This window comes from Lytechinus pictus, chromosome 8 (genome assembly GCF_037042905.1).
Source record: "Lytechinus pictus isolate F3 Inbred chromosome 8, Lp3.0, whole genome shotgun sequence".
Lineage (NCBI taxonomy): Eukaryota > Metazoa > Echinodermata > Echinoidea > Temnopleuroida > Toxopneustidae > Lytechinus > Lytechinus pictus.
Window position 1 is genome coordinate 7,654,957 of NC_087252.1, and position 19,239 is coordinate 7,674,195.

The window sequence follows — 19,239 nt, forward strand, 5'->3', positions numbered from 1 at the left end:
TCACAATTTTTGCTCAATCACTTGCAACTTTTAAAAATGTTTGTCCAATGTGCCATATCTGCCCCCTCAAAACTTTTTGCTCGTTTCGCCACTGGGGAAAGGGTTAATCAAGATTATACACACACAGAAGGGTAATTTAACAAACACTCCGGGCAAACACTCCTCTAATATGGTTTAATGAAAAAAGCTGATCGATGGAAAAGTGTAATTGTTATAATGCATGTCATATTCTTAATGATAAGGGTCCTGATCTCGAAAATCGAATAAATAGGTAGAAAGGTGCCATTTTTATTTCTTTTGATATATACAGTAAAAACACTTTTATTTTATTTTTTTTACATTGTTTACTATATGATTAATAGTTGGTTAAACAGTTGAATGTTTAAAATCTCAAACAACAAAGTTTAATTTTTAATATTTGATTCTCAATAAATCAAGCATACTTGTTTAAACTGTTAAACCCCTGAGGTTCATATAGTAAATAGCTTTGTATAAAATTTCAAACGTGCAGCACTTTTCCTGTGTATCACTGGTTAATGGTGAAACTTTTGCCAGGGTCATGATCCATCAGAACTCATGTAGGCCCGAAAAAGGAGGAAGGTGTCCATATACGAGCTGTTCAATAAATATGTATATTTTTTTCTTCAAATTCTAATTATTCTAGTTATTTTCGTCACCACCACAACCATCATCATCATTACCATATCATTATTCTTACTGTTATCATCATCACCTACAACTCGTTCATGTGACCCTGCCCAAATCAAATATCTTTAGGCCACAGAAATCTGTCTTAGATACTCTGGTCTGAAATAATGATTAGATTTAGGCTATTATTCAAACAGAAGAGGCATTTCATAACTATTTCACTCCACGTAACTGTTATCAAATTCAAACCCTGAATACAATCATTAAGTTACAGGGTGAATCAAATCTATCATTCACAAGCAATACATACAAGTAAATAAAAGCAATCTGAAAAGTGAAAATAACAAGAGAGGGATATCCTGTTTGTATTGGTTTATTATATAGTACACCGATCAAATTTGTACGCTTTTATGATCATTCACAACAACAAGCCTGAAAGATCAAAGATGTCCATAGAAATGTTCTTCCCCTTCAAGTAATCAAATTTTGATGCTCTTGGGTGTTGACACAACAAATGACTTTTAATAAATAGTTTGCATTTGAGGCGTCTGTGGTAACTGACATTTCCAGTGAAAAATTAATTTACTTTGTCAGAAGTAGAAAATTATGCTTCTGATCAAAATGACTGATACACTGTAAAACCTTAGGTGTTAAACGCAACACCAGGGGAGCGTTTCATGAAAGGACATGTCAGACGTTTTATCCGACAAGTCCTGTTTTATCCTACAGATACCATAGTAACAGTGCTTCTCAGCCAATCAAAATCAAAGAAAGATGTCAAATCTAACAACTTGTCCGACAATAATGTTGATGAAATGCTCCCCAGGCAGTGCTCTGGCAGATAAGACCACACCATATATACCTTGTAGTGTAAACACAACACCAAATAAACCTGTAAATGTTGACATCACAAGAAGAATGTTTATGACACATCAAACATTCAATTGATACTGGTCCTGGTTGCAGAGGGGAGGGGCACAATCATAACATGTTACTTGTATACAAAAATCAGTCTGAACATGGCTTAAGTTTTACAAGCATGCCTTTGCAACAATTACTAGTAATACGCACATTTAGGCATAAGATTTTTTTTCTTGTCCTATACTATGAAACATGATTTTAAATAGATTATGTAGATTCCATGTAATTTGCTCCTGCGACAATTGCTCCTCTCTAAATTCCACGCACTAATATGGAATGGCCAACTTAAAACTTAAACCCTAGGTTTAACACTATACCCTACCATACCCTAAACCTAACATAAAACCCTAACCCTGCATCTCAGACAAAATTAAGCCTGGAGTAATTGTCGCAAGAGCAAATGTGCCACTGATATACATCACAGGATGATCACTGTACAATTCAATAGTGAATATAAAATAACATGGCATGAGATGGCAATTCAAGATGCAGAAATGGATAATACAATGAAATGACATTTTAATCAAGGGATGAGCAGCTATCATAACCTTTGCACTCAAACTTTGGTTTATATGGGGAAGTAATACTTCGGTCACATTTGCTCTACGGCGGCCGCACGGCGAGTCGAAAACAGCCGTTTTAACATTTTTTGTACCAGCTACATATAGGTGCTTTGAATAAAACGGCTGTTTTCGACTCGCCGTAGAGCAAATGTGACCGAGGTATAAGGCAAGAAGGCAGGTAAGGTACAAAACAGGAAAAGATCAACAAAAATGTCAATTGTGGTACTTATCTGATAATGAGCTTGAACATCTAATGGGCTATACCACGGTTACCCACGTTACATTTGGAGACACCTTGACTCATACTTGGAGCTGTAACTCCATTATTATTGATAGGAACTAAACATCTCTTTATCACGACAAAGTATGCAGTCTGACTATCGTTTGTATAAAAACAAAACTTAAGCAATTTAATTATGCTCCTGGCAAATCTTTGAAATGTGTCGGTTGCTCATGTTACATGATTTGGACATGCATAAAATGAAAAGTCGACATAAGTGAAAAGGCTTTTATGAAAGTTGATTATATCCATTTCAAAGAAGTATATTAGGGAGACAAACTTTGTATATAATAAAAAAAAAAAAACACATGGTTTTTACTAGGGGTGCAGATAAAGTGGTTACTCACATTACGGTTACTCACGTTACAATTTGTCCATGTATGGTCAACAACATAAATGTCACTAAAAATTCAATGTGTGTAAGATTCATGTTTCTGTTTCTGTAATAATACGAGTAGGATTTCAGACACCAATTTATGTTTAAAGGTAACATTCTGAATAAGTTTCCTCCTCTCTTTTACTTATTGGTCAGTATATTGGTAATGTATTCACTAAACTGTACGAGATCTGGCTTGGGCTGTGTAAATCAAAAAATGTAAAACAAATGCATTCCATTTCTTGCCTCAAGCCCTCAACATCAATTAAAGAACCAGCAATAATTATAAGTAAGGCAAACACAATTAAAATGTACAGTTCAGATGGGCTATATATTGAATTTGAATTTTTAAGCTCATGTCCATCAACCTATGGAATTGCCCCAATGAAATGACATCGAAAGTGTTTTTATGTATGAAAAAAAAAATAAGCCAAGTGATTCTGGTAGAAAAAAGTGTTATTTCTGAAAAATCAATTCCAGCCAGACGTCCGTTCTTTTTCCAAGCAATAATAATATAAAATGACCCTAAGCTTGCTTAACTCTGTGGTAAATTGCCAATTCGTCCACTCATCACATGGTCTACCTTCATTTGATCTAATGCCATTCCGTCCATCAACATTTTGTCTAACAACCATTTGGTCCAATCATCACTTTGTCTAATCACCAGTTCGTCTATTAACATTACGTCTAATAACCAGTTGGTCCAATACCCATTTTCTTTTCATTCATTTTGCACAATTAACACTTAAGTTTAATTAGACGAAATGGTATATGGACTAAATGGCTATTGGACCAACTGGTTATTATACTTTGTGTAAATAAACCGAAACTTGATCTACCATAACATGGTAAAATTAATACCAATGCACATTATATACTAAGAAACGCTTACAAAATTCAGGTTTATTAAAGACGGTTCCACATTTGCTCTGGCGACAATTGCTCTAAATCCCACAAAATAATCGAATAACCAACTTTGGCTCTGGGTTTAACACTATACCCTACCCTACACCTAACATAAAACCTAGATGGTAACCCTATCCCTAATCTTAGACAAAATTATTCCCAGAGAAATTGACACAGGAGCAAATGTCGTGTCACCTTAAAGATCTTGAAAATTCTTACTTGAATTTATTGGCCCGTAACATTATTGATATTGTACCATTAGGTATGGGTGCAGCCATGCTTGTTCTATTTGCAATTGATAATCATTCAGCTTTCTACTCTACTGCATCCTGGGCCCCCATCTTACAATGAGTTACGATTGATCCGATCAATTGTAACTCTATGGAAATCCATCAGTGTCATAATTTTTTCTACAGGAAATTTGCAAAATGTCCTATGTTTAACAAAGAAGAACACACCAAATTGTCAAGAAATCAATGAATTATGTATATACATTCATATCTAGATTTTTTGTTGAACAAACATACATTTTATATGTTGACTTTCCATAGTTGCGATTGATCAGATCAATCGCAACTCTTTGTAATACAGGCCCCAGGTGGGTGTTTCATAAAGCTGTTCGTAAGTTAAGAGCAATTTTAAGAACGACTGGTGATCCTTTCTAGTGGTAAATGGTATTATCATTGGCGATGGTTAAGCGCGTAAGAAAGGATCACCAGTTGTTCTTAAAGTCGCTCTTAACTTACGACCAGCTTTATGAAACACCCACCAGGCTGTGGAATAAGCTCCATCCTCTTCTTGAATCATCACCAATATTGGATTAATTCAAACAAATCTTTTAAAGACGTACCTTTTCTAATATCCTATCACCCCATATCACCGCCTGGTAATTTGTATAGTCTATCTCCTATGCTGACCAGGGGGATGTTTCACAAAGATTTAAGTAATAGTCGCCCTTAAATGCCTAGTTGCGTGCATTATAAAAAGCATAACCGCATTGGTCAGTTCATGCAAAAGAGGATGCGCACTACTTCTTAATATTGATCAATAAACGTGTTGCCTTTCAGATATGTGTCGGCATTTAAGTGCGATTTAAGTCATACTTAAATCTTTGTGAAACACCCTCCTGGGATGCCATCTCAAATTACTTTGTATCTTGTGGAAAAGGTGCTCTAAAAATATGAACTATCCCATTCATTATTGATTATAATTTCACTTGACTTCATTTACAGATCTTCCACTGCACTGCTTTTCTTTACTCTAGATACAAATAACAGACATGGCCTTTATCATACTGTGCAATAAAATCTATTCAAGAGTTACGAAACAATTGCATTCCCAATCATTTGAAAATTTCAGAGTTAAAATATGCATGATACATTCAGATTTGGCAATGGTTGAGGCAAAGATTTCACTATACTGCTGCATATATACAAGTGATCAATACCAGGGGGGTGTTTCATAAAGCTGTTTGTAAAGTTACGCACAACTTTACGCACGACTGGAACATGTTATTGGGTCATATATCAATTATACAGGGATATCATTTATCACAAGAAAGGATCACCAGTCGTGCGTAAAGTCATTCGTATCTTACGAACAGCTTTATGAAACACCCACCTGATCTGCCTAACTTATTTGCTAGACTGATATGAATGGTACAATGTTCAGTTGTCAAATTGTTTTTAAGAAAATTTAGCAAAATGCCCTAAAATCATAGCTGCTTTAATATATCTATTTCTTTAATATTTGATGCTTTTATGTATCTATGTTTTCGTACTGCTTACATCTCCCTGTTCTTTATGTTTGAACATGTGATACGTATAGTTCTGATTTAACGAGAAAGTCTTTCCACAGATGTTACAAGAAAAGGCTTTCTCCTCTGTATGCATTGCCTTCATGTGAGTGTTCAGACAATGCTTTGCTGTGAAACTTTTCCCACATTCTAAGCAGACAAATGGTCGGATGCCTTTATGACGACGTTCATGTATCGTGAAATTCCCCTTGTTTGTAAATCCTTTGTTGCAGACAGAGCAGAAGAAACGCAGAGGGTTCTCCTGATGCATACGCCGCTTATGAGCATGATATACACTCTTCAGCCGGAATCCACGGCCACAGATTTCACATTTGAAAGGTTTCAATCCATTATGTTCACCTTGGTGGTTGTTGAGGGCGCTCTCCGATGCGAAGGTTCTAGGACAGAGAGTGCAGCGATACATACGATTCTCCTCATGGGTTCGCAGATGATCTATAAGCCGGTACTCTCGACCAAAGACCTTTTCACAATGAGGGCACTTGAAGAAGAGATCGCCTGTGTGCTGCTCTCTCTCGTGCGCCTTCACACTATTACGGGTACTGTACCGATTTGAACAATATCGACACTTAAAAGGACGTTCGTAGTAATTGGTGGTTTTGCCAAGCATATCCTTGGGTTCTTCAGGGGCTGAAGACACCACCAATGTCTTTCCTGCATGTGGTCCATTCTTGGTTGAAGCTTGCTGTGTTTTCTTATGTTTCTCACAAGGCGTCAGCTTGGCCAAACAGATGCGACACCGATGACCATGGAACTCACTCAGGTGCTGTCGCAGTGCAGACTTCCTGTTGTAGATTTGATTACATTCCTTGCACTTAAACTTCATCCCCTCTGGTTCGTGCGTCTTCATGTGTTTCGCAAGCGTCCAGAAATTGGTTTCCTTCTTGTCACAAATGGTACACACGTGACCCTCGTTGAATTTATGAAATGACTCGTGCTCCCTGAGCTTGCCAACATTTGAAAAATACTTCTCACACGTTCCACAACTGAATTCAGCATCTCCCGCTTTGCTAACATTATTTATCGTTGAATCTTTTTGAGATGTGCATGTCTGAGGTTCAGACCGTTTCTGCTTTCTCCTTTTCCAAATCACTATGGGAAACAGTTCTTCCCTTGGTACCCTGGAGTGTTCATATCGTGTGTGTCTAAGGACTAGTTTAGCAGATGTGAACAGATCTTTGCATAAGCTGCATTCAAATTTCTGTGCATCTGAAACAAGAATAAAAGGTATGAATTTTAAAGGAATCTTGACATATCTTAACAAACATGCTCCTATTTAATGCTTCCTATTCTTAATTGTTCTGAGGCCCATTAAACAAAGCTTAGCAATGATCTTAGAACATTTTTCTATGATTGATTGCATTGACTACAATGTACAATCAATAAAAAAAAGTTCCTCAAGGCTCAAAATTTGGTCCATTGTTATTTTTTTTTGTGATGAGATCGCTCAATGGCTTCATCAACTTAGCTTGTTGGCATTACTCCTTTTGCACGAGCGCATTAATTGAACATAAAATTCATAGAAAATAAAAACAGATTTGCGATTCACTGAGGAATCAAGGAAGTTATCTGGTGCCTGTTTCATAAAACCTGTTGTACCAACAAATCTGCAATAACTGTTTAAATCTACTGAAATCATTCAGTTTGGCTGATAGTAATGTTGTTATAGAAATGGTGCATTTGTTATTAAAACATGAAACAGCGGCATACCCACATATATTTAAAGTCAGAACAGGTTTTAAAGAATTTATGTATTTCAACGTACCCTTGTTGAACCGGAGTTCATTCAATTTAGTATGGATTCCAACACGCTTGGCGTATTCTGCGTTGTAGAAGACCTTGAGTTCACTTCCTGGTTCAATGACCTTAGTGTTTCTAAAGTAGATTTCACCATAGAATTGATAGGCTTCCATGTTCTGTTCTTCTTCACTCTGTGCACATCTTGCGTGAGACATCCATGTTTTGCGTCCATCGAGGTAGAAGAATACTTGACCAGAAACGCAAACCTAGTAAATCAAAATGAAAGAAACAATAAAAAACATAACCTTTTATTGGTGGATTTCTTACTTTGTAGTTCATCTGGCTGCATGGCAATTCCAAATTGAGTGCGGGCTCAAACTGCTTCTAGTTGGTTTCGGGTAAATTTGCAACTTTTTACCCCAGTATAGTAAATGAGTACCGGTACTTGGCAAGACAAAACTCCTTAAACACTTGTGCTCCTTATCAGGACAGTCATGCTCAACCAGAAGATAAAGTTGGTAAGTGTTAATAAATATCATTTCAGGCCAGCCAGATATTAAAAGAGGCTTCAGGGTAAGACTGATGTCAGGTTTCTTGGGGAATATATGCCATACACTTTTGCAACCAATGGGTACTCATCCACCAAATGTTCTGAAAACCAAAATGTTACGTATAAATACACTATGTATTTGATATTTGTGATCTAGAGGTTAAACTCTCATCTTTCAATCTGAGGGATGTGTGTTCGATTCCCAGCCATGGCGTTTTTTTCCTTCAGTAAGAAATTTACCCACATTGTGCTGCACTCAACCCAGGTGAGGTAAATTGGTACTGGCAGGAAGTAATTCCTAAAAAATGTGTGAAAAGCTACCCGAATTGGTAGACTAGCTTAGCCGGGATAATATGGGAGTGCCTTGAGCACCTAATAAGGTGGATACACATGTGTAATACAAAACCTATATTATTTTTTTATCATCAAAGGGGCAGATCCAGGGGGAGGGGAAATGGGGACTTGCCTCCCCCCCCCCCCACTCCCTCTACTCAATTATTTTTGCTTGTTATTGTCTTTTTGGAAACTACTTTTGTGGTGAGGACTTTTGGCATCTGTTTTTGCTTGGAGGACCTGGGTAGTGAGTGGATTCATACCTTGCCAAAAGACACAATGCTCTGATATCATGTTAAATCCTGTAAAACGGCTGAGAAATGGTGCAAAGCTGGTTTAAACAAGTTCTAACAGGTTCAAAATGGTTTGTACCAGACAAGAGTCGGAAAAACTTTGCAAACACTCTTCTTCTCCACGAAAGAGCACATTACATAGCTCTTCATGAACCAAAGCTCTTCTTACTCACCTCCCATGTTGATTCCTTCATCAAACCTTGCTCCTCACTCATCAACGATCCTGTGTACGGTCCAAACTCAGAACCCTTCTCTATCCTCCCCTTGGCAAGGACGCCCTCAACCACACCTTCAGGTGAACATTTAAAAGCAAGACTCTGCGGTAGTTCTGGGGTTGACAACGATACAATTCTTGGCCCATCTGCCTTTCTCTGCTTCTTTGACTGGACTTGTTTGGAAGCAGCAGTTGGTGGATTGGGTGTTTCATCTGTTTAGAAAAGATATGAAAATTGAAGGCTTTCCAAAGCTTCTCAAATATGTCAGAAGTCAACATCCAATTGCCAACAAACTTATGTTATCTGATGAAATATCTTGTCTCTGAAACATCGAGCAGTTTAACAGCTTTCTTTTGGTTTCCTGCGTATCCCGGTTCCTGATTGACAACTTAGACGTCAATTTGGTGCCATTACACACAATCACAAGCCTTAGAGATAGTGCTTGTGATGACAAAGACTGTGCCTGCCAATAAAATTCTTATCATGAGGTACATTCTAGAGACATGGGGCCGTATTCTGAAAATTGTCTTAAGAGAAATATTCTTGTATCTTAAGAGTTACAATAAAATCCGTATTCCGAAAATTGTCTTAACTTTTCTTGTAACTTTCACTGAGCGCGTATGATGTCAGAGATATAATGATGCGTAAATATATAATCAGCGCACATTATGTCTGTGCGCAAGATAAAATCTCGAGTTACAAGGTATTCTGAAAATTCTCTTATCTTTGCGTTCTCTTAACTTCCTTGGAAAATACAATGAAATTTACAAGAGGTGGGGGGCTATTGTAACTTATTGTTGCATGCGATATTTGACCGTCCGCAAAAATTATTTCTTGCTGCATCCCGCAAGAACATCATATTTTACAAAAGGAGACATTCCAAAGAAATTATAACGACGGATTGGTAGACTTTTCAGAAATTAAAAATTGGTGTTCGAGACGATGAATCTTTCGAGAGAAAATAATCTTTGAAAAGAGCCACGTGTATTTTTAGCACAGAAGCGCACAAGCATAAGCGTCGGAGGCGCAAGGAAATTACGCCTCATAACAACAATGCGCTTCATTATTTTTCAGAAGAGACGCTTCTATTGGTTGACCTAAGCATATAACAAGCTTAATAATTGGTTGATGACAGAATATTGGGCGTGTCAGAGATAAAATAGGGGACGCCCTTACAGAGATAAGACAATTTTCAGAATACTAATTTAAGAGAATTTTAGCGCGCTGTTATCTTGCTGACTTACAAGAAAAGTTAAGAGAAAAGTTAAGACAATTTTCAGAATACCACCCATGGATTTTTTAAAATGTGGGTAGTCAAACATGAACAACCATTAATCTATAAAGCTCTGGTTATTTGCGTCTGACCTAAATGTTATGCCCATCTAACTATGATTGCAATGGTAGCTGGTACGTTTTTATTATTCCTTTATTTCTACTTCCTTGACAAAGTTACCCTTAAAAGTCTTTACCTTGTGTTGTGTTTTCCACAAGAGATCTAGGAGATGTAAGAAGTGGGGCATAAGTTGCTGATTGAGTTGTTGATTTGACCTTTTGACCTCTGGGTGGCAGCTGATTATTAACTTCGTGAATAGCACCAGTACCTGCATTTGGGGGCACTGCAGTTGAATCTGTTCAAAGAGAGAATTATCAAATATGCAAATACTAATAAAAAAAATATATTGTTTAGATTCATTTGATGAGATATCAGACACACTTTTCGTTTATAAGTTAAAGGTCAAGTCCACCCCAGTAAAATGTTGATTTGAATAAATAGAGAAAAATCAAATTAGCATAGTGCAGAAAAATTCATCAAAATCGGATGTAAAATAAGAAAGTTATGACATTTAAAAGTTTCGCTTATTTTTCACAAAACAGTGATATGTACAACTAGGGAGTCAGTCGATGATGTCCATCACTCACTATTTCTTTTGTATTTTATTGTTTGAATTATACAATATTTCATTTTTTATAGATTTGACAATAAGGATCAACTTAACTGAACTGTATGGTATTAAACAATGCTAATTCCACGTGTTCAGGGAGGAATTAATCGTTGTATCACTTGACAATGAGGAGAAAATTAGAGTATTTTATATTTCATGTAATAAAAAACAAAAGAAATAGTGAGTGGATGATGTCATAGTCTCCTCATTTGCATACCGACCAGGATGTGCATATAACTGTTTTGTGAAATTAAGCAAAACTTTAAAAGTCATAACTTTTTATTTTACATCGATTCTGATGAAATTTTCAGTGATGTGCTTGTTGGATTTTTCTCTTTTTATTCAAACAAACTTTTTGTTGGGGTGGACTTGTCCTTTAAGTTAAGAATCATTAGAATCATTGTATGGCGCCAACCTCAAAATTGATAGCATTCTCTCTCTGATATTTTATAATTATGAAAATCAATTTCCATGCAGAATGCACTTATAATGATGGGCAGAAGATAAATTTAGTAGTTTTCTTCATAAATTTACTTCATAAAAACAAGCAATTCAAAGAACCACTATTTATTAGCAAAACACTATTTCTGCTATATGTGTGGAGAATAAATAAAAGTGTCATGAGGATTGCTTTTTAATAAGGGAGCAATTTCAGTATTAAAAAAAAAAAAGTCATAAAGTTACAAAGAAAAACTAAATGAAGTACTTGTTACCATGATATATTGAGCTCAACATTGAAAGTCCAGGGCCAGTGTGTGGAGCAGGGAATGCTCGGAGAGGTTGATCCACTGCAAACTCAGGTTGATGTTGTGAGGTTGGGTGGTATGGTAGATCCATGGGGTAGGGAGCAACATGTTGCTGATGTTGCTGAGAATGTCTTTCTTGTTGGTTTCTTTCTGGGCAGTAGAAACCGGTTGGGTAATTACCGTCCATGGTTCATGGAGCTCTATTGTCATTGGATGACGCTGATAACAAAAGAACAAGAAAATAAGTGATTTAATTGAAACACTTTATGTAAGTCATAACCAAAAGCACAAGATATTGTGTGATTTCATTCAGACAGTGGAAATAAATCTTAACCCAAGAACAAAACTAAAAAATACATCAATGAGTGGCCTGAACTTTTTTTTATAAAGATAACTTATTTGCACCATGAATGGCATGACAATCATGTTTGAATGTGTTCATGGTGTTGAAAGGTTTATTATATATCGCCATGAGCTAATCCTAAAAAACATCATTGTTCATGTGTAAATGGTGGCTCATAATAGGGTGACACGACATTTGCTCTTGAAAAAATTGCTCCAGGCTTTATTTTGTTTAAGATTGCAAAAGGGTTTTATGTTTATGGGCTTAGGGTTAGGATAGAGTTTAGTGTTACATGTAAATCCAGGGTTGAAGTTGGTCATTCTCTTAATGTGTGAAATTTGCAGCAGAGCAACTGTCGCAAGAGCAAATGTCATGGAACCCTTTAATAGAACTGATGATGAGTCAAGTTGGAAACAGGTCCCTGTGCACCATCTGAGAACAGTTATTGCCTGAAGTGTCAACGTAACATCGTTGTTCCTTTTGCGAAATCGTTACTGGTGACATATGGCCAGCCATATAGCCGCTCTCAGCTAGCTCCGCCCCTTGCGCAAGAGATTCCTTAAGAAAAATGACCCCTTTCCACTATGTTTGTTTTCATATTATCCATCCACACACAATACAAGTGTGATTCTGACCTTGGTGAGAAAACTTTGGTTGGAGAAAACTTGTCTTGTTGTTTCAGGAAGACTTCCTAGTGAATGAAAAGCAAGTTTTATACAACCTCCAAGAATGTTCTATTATCTGATTGATCCGAATCGGATCACATGATATTTTGCGAATTGCACTATGGCATCCAAAATGCACTATCCTGCACTCTGACGTCATACCAAATGCACTGTCCTGCACTCTGACGTCAGAGTGCAGGATAGTGCGAGGTCTGGAACTAACTAGAATTTAGATCAAATATAGCATTCCGGGCAACTCATTAACATGGGGAGGGGGTTGTATAAAAACAAACAATGCACGCATTCTTGAGCATAGAGGACCTAAATAATGAACTCTGTTCTCGACTCGCCAATTGGATATTGGTGCGGTATATCCATTGGCTCTAATCTCACATCATTCATTATTTGGCCCTGCATGCACGCACTTACGTGCATTATTTGTATATTGTTGAATAAAGGGACAAGGCGATTCTTACAAATGATGTAAGCATTTCATATACGAGTTTTAAAGGACAACTCACCAGTAGAGCTACTGCAGGAATACGGCTCCCCTGATACGACCATGGTCCTTTCCATAATGTTGTGGGGAGCATAGGACGGTGGATGATGGCATTAACTTGTAGCTGGGATTATACTACCCCACTACACTGCCTCCACTCTATTCTTTTAGACCGGGGGGACCTCTGAGCATACCCCTCCCCCCCCCCTCCCCCCCCAAAAAAAAAAAACAACAGGCACTCTTACTAGGAAAACCAGCCCACAGATGCACCAATTAAGAACGAAACTACCCAGGAACAGAAAGTTCTTGGAAAAAAAAAGGTTCCAAAGATCCCCTGAAAAAAAATCTGCAATAACCATAATTGGACATATACTATATAGGGACCAAAAATCAGGTGCATGAAATAATGTCCCTTCAATCTAAATCCTAAGACCATTCCCAATCTGAAGATCATTCCTTACCCTTCTAAAGTTAATCAATAGACAAGCAGCGCTTATTTCAGGAAATGTGAGACGAATAGAACCCAAAATGGTTGCTCATTTCTCTTTTTTTATGTATGAAAGAAACCTGAAAACAGCCTTAACAAAATTATTTTGTAAAATCCATCACCAACAAACTAAAAGCCTGTCAGTAAATTAAAAAAGACTCAAAAGACCAAGAGAGTCTGTCCAATTTCAAAACGAATCAATGAAAATATCAATAAATTGGAAATAAAAATTGGGCACCCTGTGGATACCAAACTCAAAACACAAATTTTAGATATTGTGCCAGAAACAAATTTAAAGTTGGTCATAGTTCCTTGATATTCTTAAAAGACCCTTTAATACTCTAAGGAAAAATTAAATTGCCCAACATCCAACACAGATGTAAAAGGTCAAACAATCCGTGGGGAAATTTACCAAAAAAAGGGGACACATGTGTCGCCATCTGACCTGAATGATAACCAGTATCGAAATTCATTTTTAGATCCAGCACTGGTGTCAAGGTTCCACATGTTAGGAACCCATCTGACAGGTTTGGCCAAAGGCGGTGTGATGACACCGCGCTCGGCTGAAAAATTGCCCAACATCCCACACAGATGTAAAAGCTCAAACAATCCGTGGGGAAAGGGACCATAAAAGGAACACATGTGTCGCTATCTGACCTGAATTATATCCAGTATTGAAATTCATTTTTGTTCCAGCACTGGTGTCAAGGTTACAAAGGTTAGGAACCCATCTTCCAGGCTTGGCCAAACGCGGTGTGACGACACCGCCCTAGGCTGAAAAATTGCCCAACATCCCACACAGATGTAAAAGGTCTTACAATCCGTGGGGAAAGGGACCATAAAAGGAACACATGTGTCGCTATCTGACCTGAATGATAACCAGTATCGAAATTCATTTTTAGATCCAGCACTGGTGTCAAGGTTCCACATGTTAGGAACCCATCTGACAGGTTTGGCCAAAGGCGGTGTGATGACACCGCCCTAGGCTGAAAAATTGCCCAACATCCCACACAGATGTAAAAGCTCAAACAATCCGTGGGGAAAGGGACCATAAAAGGAACACATGTGTCGCTATCAGACCTGAATTATATCCAGTATTGAAATTCATTTTTGTTCCAGCACTGGTGTCAAGGTTACAAAGGTTAGGAACCCATCTTCCAGGCTTGGCCAAACGCGGTGTGACGACACCGCCCTAGGCTGAAAAATTGCCCAACATCCCACACAGATGTAAAAGGTCTTACAATCCGTGGGGAAAGGGACCGTAAAAAGAAAGCATGAAGCTTATGAGTTGATCCTGGGGATGATTTCTATAATAGCTTGTATTGATTATTGTGTATGATTAATCACAGAAATTAACCTCAGGATCAATAGCTAAAGTTTCATTTACAGGGCAAAGGCCCAAGAATTATCTCTAGAACCCTGCTTAAGGGAAGTTTGGTCAAGGGGTTGATTGTCAACTCCCCAGTGCTTCCCCAGAAGTTGGGTCCGAGGTAGGTACTCCCTCTTCTACATACACCTCAATGGAAGTTTTCTGCCTAATGATCTTGGTCAGAATCCCTCAAGACCACCGACAAATGTAATCTATGGGAAGAGACCCTGGTAATGGCATCCTCCTGATACAGCAGGGGAACAGGAACTATCACCCAGCTCCATCTCCTAACAACCCTGGTACTGTAAGGCTTTGACGATTCTGCATCTTGCCAGAAGACAGGCGGGAAACTCTCACCCTGCCCCACTTCTAACTGAACTGGCCTGTCGTCACAAGGTCCGGGGTGTTCCCCTGCAGAGGATGATGGGCGAGAAAGGTTACTCTGCCCTATCACCATACCAAAGAGGTCCAACGCTTGCCCACCAAGTGCCTTTCATCCATTTCTTCTGGCGTTGGGTTCCTCTACTGATGAGGTTAATAGGCGAGAACAGTTACCCGGCCATTCACCCTATCAAGGAGGTCCAACAACGCTTGCTCACCAAGTGCCTTTCATCCATTTCTTCTGGCGTTGGGTTCCTCTACTGATGAGGTTAATAGGCGAGAACAGTTACCCGGCCATTCACCCTATCAAGGAGGTCCAACAACGCTTGCTCACCAAGTGCCTTTCATCCATTTTTTCTGGCGTTGGGTTCCTCTATTGATGAGGTTAATAGGCAAGAATAGTTACCCGGCCATTCACCCCATCAAGGAGGTCCAACAACGTTTGCTCACCAAGTGCTTTTCATCCATTTCTTCTGGCGTTGGGTTCCTCTACTGATGAGGTTAATAGGCGAGAACAGTTACCCGGCCATTCACCCTATCAAGGAGGTCCAACAACGCTTGCTCACCAAGTGCCTTTCATCCATTTCTTCTGGCGTTGGGTTCCTCTATTGATGAGGTTAATAGGCGAGAATAATTACCCGGCCATTCACCCTATCAAGGAGGTCCAACAACGTTTGCTCACCAAGTGCTTTTCATCCATTTCCTCTGGCGTTGGGTTCCTCTACTGATGAGGTTAATTGGCGAGAACAGTTGCCCGGCCATTCACCCTATCAAGGAGGTCCAACAACGCTTGCTCACGAGTGCTTTTCATCCATTTCTTCTGGCGTTGGGCTCCTCTACTGATGAGGTTAATAGGCGAGAACAGTTACCCGGCCATTCACCCTATCAAGGAGGTCCAACAACGCTTGCTCACCAAGTGCCTTTCATCCATTTCTTCTGGCGTAGGGCTCCTCTACTGATGAGGTTAATAGGCGAGAACAGTTACCCAGCCATTCACCCTATCAAGGAGGTCCAACAATGCTTGCTCACCAAGTGCCTTTCATCCATTTCTTCTTGCATTGGGTTCCTCTGCTGATGAGGTTAATAGGCAAGAACAGTTACCAGCCATTCACCCTACCAAAGAGGTCAAACGCTTGGTCACGAAGTGCCTTCCATCCATTTCCTCTGGCGATGGCTTCATCTTCTGATGAGGTTAATCGGCGATAACAGTTACCCAACCATTTACCCTGCCAGCGAGGTCCAATGCTCCTTATCTAAGTGCTTTCCATCGATTTCCTATAGGACTATTAACTGATCCCAGTAACGTAATGCTCAGTAATTGATCTTGGAGGTTGATTTCTATGATTGACTGCAATGATTATTATGTATGATCAATTAGAGATAATAGCCATATGATCAATCACAAAGCTCCATATTACTAGGCCAAGACCCTGTAGATATATGGTCGAAGGCAAAACATTTTCAAGGGGGGTACCAAAATGGTCAAAATTTTAAAAGAAACTCGAAAGCGAGGGAGAGAAGTGACTGAGCTTATCATGGGGGGGGGGCTTTTGCATTTTCTTAAGTGAAATCGTGCAGGGTGGACTTTGATAAAATTTTCAGTTAAATAAAAAAACAAGATTGCTGCGTACAGCCATGGATGGTTGCCAACTCCCCTGTGCTTCCCCTAGTTGTTTGGTGTGAGATAGGTACCCCATTCTCCAAGTCCATGGGAGTTTCCATCTGATGATCTAGCAAAGAATCCCTGAAGACCACTTACAGATGTTAACACTCTTATGATCTGTGGGGAGGGACCCTAATCCTAGTATCCTCGAGAATACAGTGGGAGATTTTTTTTTTTTTTTTTTTTTGGGGGGGGGGATGGATGACCTCTGCACCACATGACTTCTTGGGCTGGTGGGGGGGGGGGGAGGGAAGATGGCCTCTGCACCGTAAAAATTCTTGGGCTGATGGGAATCTTAATTCTGCCTACTCTTGGTCTTGTATTTGGATCTCCTAGGTGCAGGTATCTCATCATCAGGGTGCCAATGCTGCAGATCCCTGACTATTGGGCGGTGCCATCTCTGCGCACCGTACTCCGGCACATTACGAGTTCTGTCGACATTTGGAATGTGCTCCATTATCCACTCATGTTTAAGAAACGTCGAACGGAGGATATAATATTGAAGGCACGTAATCCACCTCCAATCACTCTGCTCGAATGCGATTTCATACTGCCCTTCGACAATAACTTCAAACTCACTCCTCGAAACTTCGTAATCAGTCGTAACCAAGTAGTAGGGGTGTACTAGGTTGCCTAAATATGTGGCTTCTATGACTCTTCCATGAGCTGGGTAAATAAAATCATTATGTACAAGGCCCCTTACTGATTCTGACTGACGATATCTTAGTGCCATGATTTCGATCTGAAAAGGAAACAAAGACCAAAACATTGATTAGATGACTCTTCCATGAGCTGGGTAAATAAAATCATTATGTACAAGGCCCCTTACTGATTCTGACTGACGATATCTTAGTGCCATGATTTCGATCTGAAAAGGAAACAAAGACCAAAACATTGATTAGATGACTCTTCCATGAGCTGGGTAAATAAAATCATTATGTACAAGGCCCCTTACTGATTCTGACTGACGATATCTTAGTGCCATGATTTCGATCTGAAAAGGAAACAAAGACCAAAACATTGATTAGATTCTAGGGCCAGTATTCTGAAGTCGGATTTAATTTAAGTTGTGGTTTAACTATGGAAGGCCAGTTGTTACATAAATCTCTAACAAGTAAAGGTTCAATGTATCAGCTCACTTGACTCCCAAAACATTACTAACTGCCTGGGAAGGATAAGTATGACAATTGCTTTCACCATTAAAGAATTAGTAAAGAGCACAGTAAACATGAGAAGCATTTACTGTAAACAAATTTTGAAACATTTGGCTTCCCATAATCTTAGCACAGAGTTAGACCATGGTTAAGTTAAACCTGACTTCAGAATACAGGCCTAGTATAGGAATACCTCTCTGATGGTATTAAACGTCAATTGATTGTATTCAATTTCTTTTGTTTGCTTCCCCCTTTTTTTGTTTCATCTTGTTTTTTGTTTTTTTACTTTCTTGTTTGGTGATAATTGTGGCCAAATAAGTCTCTAAATTCTTACTATGTCAATTAAATTTTCGTCAAATTACTTTTAAAGGGGAAATATCTTTATAAACTCAACATTGGGGTTTTTATAACTTCCCTATTTCCTTGTTTAAAGGTAAACTCATTATTTATGTATATTTATGTAAAAGATTTAAAAAGAAAGAAATTAAATGAGGCTTACATTTGCTAGATTGTTATGTATTCTTATGAATTATCATAATAAGATTTTTAATTGGAAATAAATGAATTGAACTGAACTTGAGGACCATCCAAGAAAAAGATTGCATAATGGAGATGAAATGCACTTATGTAGATTCACAGAAACACAACCATCGCACCAGTCAGAAGACAGAAATATGAAACAGCTCCTGGAATATAGAGAGAGTGTTCAATGCACAGCCTGACAGAACAAAAGATGGTGAAGATGTTAATGTTAAAACCTCAAACAAATCTCAGACAAAAGTAATCTTCATCTGCCTCCTCTGTAATTTCACTCTCTTCTCTGACACGCCGACATTCGAACCGAAAATACACAAATCAGACGATCAGATAATTTGGGAATTACACTAAAGGATAAATAGGCTTAAAAAGTGGGTATTAGTCTTGGTGTGCATACATCCAACACCATTTGGACATAATTCATAGCTTCTGTTTAGAGGTATTCTTAGAAATAATTGATGTTTTGTTCTCCAAAGATATGCTGGATGCAGGGATCCCTGATCTGTGTTCCAATACACCAGATCCAAGACTCATGGGCAGACCCATCCTTCGAGACCATTCTCCAGAACAATACGAGTATTAGGAACCAACTGTATTATCCACTTTTGTGAAATGAATATCAAACTGGTAATTGATAGACCAAAAGAGTTAAGACCATTGTGTCATTGATAACTTCAGAAGTCTACTCTTAAACCAAGTGAATGCAAACCCTAGTGATAGGCTCCTCCATAGCCTCTGGTTCCTCCTCTGGTTTACTGGCTACTGCAGGGAGCTCTTGTGCCCCAGGTTCGTGACCCAACTCTAGCACACGTGC

The 19,239-nt window shown here is 38.7% G+C and overlaps 1 protein-coding gene across 3 annotated transcripts; it reads right to left on the reverse strand.

Annotated features, from left to right (window-relative positions):
• Window positions 1–1,005: 1,005 nt before the first annotated feature.
• On the reverse strand, window positions 1,006–17,983 carry LOC129266365 (histone-lysine N-methyltransferase PRDM9-like). Of its 3 annotated transcripts, none has more exons than XM_064103509.1 (6): window positions 17,044–17,983; window positions 11,295–11,546; window positions 10,108–10,266; window positions 8,597–8,850; window positions 7,273–7,513; window positions 1,006–6,716 (listed from the first exon to the last, which is right to left on the reverse strand). In XM_064103509.1, the coding sequence occupies exons 2-6, from the start codon at window positions 11,512–11,514 to the stop codon at window positions 5,461–5,463; spliced, it is 2,130 nt and encodes a 709-aa protein (XP_063959579.1). In that variant the 5' UTR covers window positions 11,515–11,546; window positions 17,044–17,983; the 3' UTR covers window positions 1,006–5,460. The 3 variants fall into 3 exon arrangements, with proteins under 3 accessions (XP_063959579.1, XP_063959578.1, XP_063959577.1); XM_064103508.1 differs by lacking the exon at window positions 17,044–17,983 and adding an exon at window positions 12,857–13,016; XM_064103507.1 differs by lacking the exon at window positions 17,044–17,983 and having other exon boundaries at window positions 11,295–12,482.
• Between the last annotated feature and the right edge of the window lie 1,256 nt (window positions 17,984–19,239).